Source organism: Macrobrachium rosenbergii, chromosome 43 (assembly GCF_040412425.1).
Source record: "Macrobrachium rosenbergii isolate ZJJX-2024 chromosome 43, ASM4041242v1, whole genome shotgun sequence".
NCBI classification, from domain to species: Eukaryota; Metazoa; Arthropoda; class Malacostraca; order Decapoda; family Palaemonidae; genus Macrobrachium; species Macrobrachium rosenbergii.
The window spans coordinates 3,430,484-3,436,061 of NC_089783.1; the positions used below are offsets into that span (position 1 = coordinate 3,430,484).

Below are 5,578 nucleotides of genomic sequence, written 5' to 3' on the forward strand. Positions count from 1 at the left end.
TATATATATATATATATATATATATATATATATATTTTAGGAGAGAGTGCTAAAGGAAGTTAGGTTGCTAGAGGGAGTGCAACAGTAAGGTGATAAAGAGAGTGGGTGGAGAGGTGTTGAGAAAGATATCTGGAAAAAACCTATCTGTAAAGAGAAGTGTGACATCCAGGATTGTGCAAAGTACAGAGGAATAAAGCTAATGTTTCAAGCCATGTAATTCTGGGAAAGAATAATAGATCAAGGGATTAGGGAAGAAACATCTGTAGGTGAAGAACAGTTTGGTTTCATGCCAGGAAGAGAGACGACAGATACAGAGTTTGCCCTTCGACAGATGATGGAAAAACACCGGGAGAAGACGAAAGAACTGCACACAAAATTCATAGATCTGGCAGAGTCATATGACAGTCTCACGCCAAGAATTTTGTTGGTGTATGCGAACAAGGGAATATTGGAGAAATATGTGAAGTTGGTCCAAGATATGTATGAAGGAGTAAAAACGCAGGTTAGAAGAAGTGTTGGATTAACTGCAAGGATACCAGTAAGAGTTGGTTTACATCAGGGATCTGCTTCAAGTGCACATCTTTTTGACCTGATAACGGATATGTTATCTCAACGAATAAAAGAGCAATCCCCCTGGTGCATTCTGTTTGTTGGTGACATGATATGCAGCACCAACAGAGAGGTAGTCGAGTCAAAACTAGGGCAATGGAGGAAGATACTGGAAGACAGAGGATTAAAAATTAATGGAAAGAAGAGTGAATAATTCAGGTTCAATTAGTATGGAAGGGCAAGGCTGAACCGAGTAGAAAAATGTAAGTGTCCTGGTTCAACATAAGTTGGCGATGGAAATTTGGATGTAGAAACTGCACACAGAGTTCAGGCTAGATGGAAAAATTGGAGAAAGATGTCAAGTGTCTTGTGAGATAGCAAAATCAACTTAAATGTAAAAGGAAGAGTATTTAGACAGTGATGAGACCAGCTTTGATATATGAAGCTGAAACATGGACGATAAAGAGAGTGCAAGAGAAGAAGTTGGATGCGGTATAGATGAAAATGCTTAGCTGGAAGTGTGGAGTGACAAAAATGGACAGGATCAAGAAGGAAATAATAAGAGGAACTACTAAAGTTGTGGAACTATATATATATATATATATATATATATATATATATATATATATATATATATATATATATATATATATATATATACATACATATATACACACATGTAAATGCATGTATCGATCTGCGTAGTACAAAGATGTTTTTCAGTTCTTTCCTCCAAGAATATCTTGTGTGAGAAAGGGAAGATTGCAGAGTCCATCTCCCGAATCCGTACATTTTCGGAAGGACTTTTTCCTCTTCTTAATGTCTTAATAATTAAAGACATGACAGAATACAAACTTACCGTATACAGAAAACCAATATTTTCACTTTCATATATACATTATTTTAGTTATCATGTCGATTCTATCAAAATTGGCGTAGCCGGCAATTTGTTCTTAACCCTGGACAGGTAGCCTTGTGCCATTTTAGACACACGCAGGTTGCGCAAAACCCATTTTTTCGTTGTGTAGCGTCCCCTTCAAGTAGGTGGACTCATTTTTCTGGAATAGCTAGTCTTTGTCGAGCTGACATGGAGAGTAGACGTGCCGCACTTGAAGTCCGCCAAGAACACAGTATTTTCGGCGCCGAAAGTTTCTTTTTGTGTATATTTCAGCACTACCTTACCTTGTGCGTAAGTAAAAGTGATTTTCAATACTTTTGTAAAATTTATTGCTGCATCATTGTTATTTGGACTATAGTGATAATTTTCGGTGGAAATATTAACGGATGGTTGCTCTACATAGACCAACTGCCATTTTGGAGATTGCTCATGGCCAAGATGTTTTTTGGTACTTTTCTAATTTTCCATTTTTCATGTTTGCAGGTTTCGCCATGTCGAGAAGAAATTTCGTGAAGGAGGAGGACTACAATAAGCTGCTTTTTCTGAGGATGACACCAATGATGTGGAGGACCCCTCTGAGATTGTTATCGAAGCAGACAGGGTGTTTGATGACCTGCACGACGCCCACACGTGGGAGGATGAGGAAGCAGAAGAAGTCACTCATGAAGACTTGGAAGACGAGTTGGAATGCCTCGCACCCCCAGGAGGACGAGCCTTCTACGTCGAGGGCTGCAACAGCTTTTGCCCTTCCCTTAGCCCCTCTGAGTTACGAAGCAGGAAGAGGAGGAGAGGACCACTACATCCTGCAGCTGGTGAAGCCCTCAAGAAGTTACCACAAGACATATACAGAGGAAGGGACAAAACAGTGTGGCACTCAGAGCCAAACCCTGCCATGCCATCTATTTCAAGGAGTGACAACATTGAGGAGGGTGCTCCTACTACAAACACACTAACTGCTAAGACACCCTTGGAGGTGTTTTCGTTGTTCATGAACGACCCCTTGCTGGCAGAAGTGTGTATGCATACAGGTGACAAAATCACGTCCTTGCGTGATAAAGTGAAACGCCAAAACAACCCCACCTTCAAAGACCTCCAACTCATGGAACTGAAGGCACTACTTGGTGTGCTTATCATGGCAGGGGCACGCAAGGACAACCACCTCACTACAGAAGAGATGTTCTCCCCAGCATTAGGATGCCCCTTCTACAGGAGTGCCATGAGCGAGCGGCGCTTTGCATTCCTCATGAGGTCCTTACGGTTTGATAATGCTGGCACAAGGACAGACCGTCTGAAGACGGACAAGTTCGCCCATATCAGGGAAGTTTGGAATACTGTCATCCGGCACTGCATAGGCAACTACTCTCCAGGGCCTCATCTTACTGTAGATGAACAACTGCTAGCCTTCAGGGGACGTTGCAGCTTCCGCATGTTTATTCCAAACAAACCAGCAAAGTAAGTAAATGTTTTCTTCTGTGAATATTTGTAAATATTTTGTATCATTAATTATCATTATCAGTAATACTTTTTTGTTTTACAATTTTTCAACATTTCTGTTATTTCATTATAACAAATCTTTCAAGTTTTGATTTATAACTAATGTTAGTTTTCTTCTTTCCTCTTTAGGTATGGTATCAAATTGGTCATGGCTTGCGATGCAATTCAATCCCCTACTGTGGCAAGACCACTGGTGCTGACAGGGTCATATCGCTGGGGGAGTTTTTTACTACAGAGTTGGTCAAGCCCTTCAGGACGTCGGGGCGTGTTGTTACCACCGACAACTGGTTTACATCCCTGCCCTTAGCAAAGAGCCTGCAGAAATATGGGATGCACTTGGTAGGCACTATTCGTCCTAAACCCTACATGCCTCTGGAATTGCTAACATTTCCAATGGAGTTGGGACAGTCGGTTGCTGTCTACAACTATGAAGATAAAGCAACCCTGATGTGCCAACATGTGAAGTCAACCAAGAGGATGCAGATTTTATCCACAGTCCACCATCAACCCACACTTGTGGAACGTCAGAAGACGCACATCCACATGTACTATAATGCAACCAAGGAGGGGTCGACACTTTCGACCAGCTGTGTGCTGCCATGACCTGCAGCAGGAAGACCCGTAGGTGGCCCTTGTGTGTCTTCTTTGGCCTACTCAACATCGTGGTCAATAACGCCTTCATAATATATCAGCACCGACCAGAAAATGCCAAAGTTTCCCAAAGAAAATTTGCTATGGATTTGGCACTTGAACTTTGTCGTCCCTGGGCATTCAACCGCCTGCAGCAGAAGAGATATCTTCCAAGGGATGTCTCATCCCTGATTTGTTCTGTGTTTGAGGTGGAAGACATCACCGTTGCCACAAATGAAGGCCAGGGACGATCTGAAAAGCGGCAGAGATGCCATCTTTGCCCTTCCTCCTCTAATGCGAGATCAAAAAATTTTGTGTAGCAACTGCAGGAAGACAACCTGTGCCCACCACCTGAAGTACACCTGTGAAAAGTGCTCCAATTCTGGTAAGTGTTCCCAAATTATTATTATTATTGTCTATTGTTTATTTTTATTATATATTACATTTAAAAACATTTAACATAAAAATAAAACCTTTTAAGCCATGTCATACTCATTTTTACATGAAAAATATTTTGGCACTGGATGGCAGAGTGTGGTGCCATCCAAATGTACCTGTTTTTACCCATTTATAGCTTTCAAATTATTTTATTTTATTTTTCCCATGATTTTAGATGCTTGCAGAATACTTATAAAAGATTTCATCCAAATCCATAAAGATTTAGTGGTAGAAAAAAATATTTTTTTATGCAAAGTTTTCTATTGATTTAAAAAAAAAAATTACATATATTTCTCCTCTTTCCAGATTTTGCAGTTTTTGAGCTATCACAGCCTGACTAGTCTCAAAATGGTGCTCAACCCTTCGTCTTTCAAGCCTGCCTCGTATTTCTCAAGAATTCTGAACCTCAGGATACTCTTTTGTAGTATAAATGTATGTAATTTAATTTTGATACTTATTGTCAGATTTTGAATAAATAGGGTATTGTTTTTATTACTAGAGTTTTTTCTCCTACACCAGTAGAAAGAAGAATACTTGCTCAGTAGTTTAAAAAAAAAAAAAAAAATTGGTCCCATACGACCCGAGTAGTCGACAGCCAAAGTTCGTGTGTCTAAAAGTACACTACCCTACCTGTCATGTGACAGGTTTCCGAGGCTACCTGTCCAGGGTTAACTTCTCAAAATCATCATACTTCAATGTAGAAATAGCTGAACCAGTGTCAATCTCAAATAAAAATGGCTCATGATTCAATTGACAACTTACAACATAAGGTTGAACAGAACTTTTTTTAATATACAATTTAAAACATGACTCTTCATCATTGGATTCCTCTTCTTGGATTATAACTTCATGAGTCTTCTTCAAATGGGGTTTTGTCATTTGACAGCACTCTTGAAATTCTTTCTTTGCTGGTGACGATGCTTGGCCAAAACACCCTGTCATTGGAGTTGCTCTTCACTTAACGTCCAACAACACTGATGCTACATGGCCAGGCTTGCCACACTTGTAACAAAATAGCATTTCTCAGATGACAATCCCGTTCAGTTTTCCAGGTAAATCATCCGGCCAAGACCTACATTTTTCTAAACTTAGCCTATTAACACTTTGAACCTCCTGCTCAGATATGCTTTTAGATTGGATAAGGTGGCCATCAAATCACAAAATACTGTATTAGTGTGGTAATCAAAATCTGATAACTTGGCGGTGAAATATGGTTCACTACGTTAGCAAAAGAACAGTTTGTATTTAAGAAATTCTTCCTTGTTTCCAAAGTCACAAAGTTCAGCTAACTTATTCAAATCCTTGAAGAATAAATTATATGTTTCTTCTTTTAATTATTTCTGTCTTGGAATTCAGCCAAATGTTTGACAATTGTCTTCTTTAGGCTTATACAGTAGCTTCAGGTTAGTTTTCACTTCGCCAAGGAGAGGCTAACGCCGACCAGGAGCAATCAAAGCAACAATATCATCAAAATATTGAGTTGGAATGTGAGTCAAGATCAAGCTTACTTGACGAGATTCATTCGTGATCTCTTGAGCTCGGAAAGCAACGGTCATTAATTCCAACCAG

General features: G+C 39.7%; 1 protein-coding gene across 1 annotated transcript; it reads left to right on the forward strand.

Annotated features, from left to right (window-relative positions):
- The first annotated feature begins 1,488 nt into the window (after positions 1 to 1,488).
- On the forward strand, positions 1,489 to 3,956 carry LOC136828474 (piggyBac transposable element-derived protein 4-like). Its single transcript, XM_067086533.1, has 2 exons — positions 1,489 to 2,899; positions 3,071 to 3,956. The coding sequence occupies exons 1-2, from the start codon at positions 2,340 to 2,342 to the stop codon at positions 3,246 to 3,248; spliced, it is 738 nt and encodes a 245-aa protein (XP_066942634.1). The 5' UTR covers positions 1,489 to 2,339; the 3' UTR covers positions 3,249 to 3,956.
- The last annotated feature ends 1,622 nt before the right edge of the window (positions 3,957 to 5,578 follow it).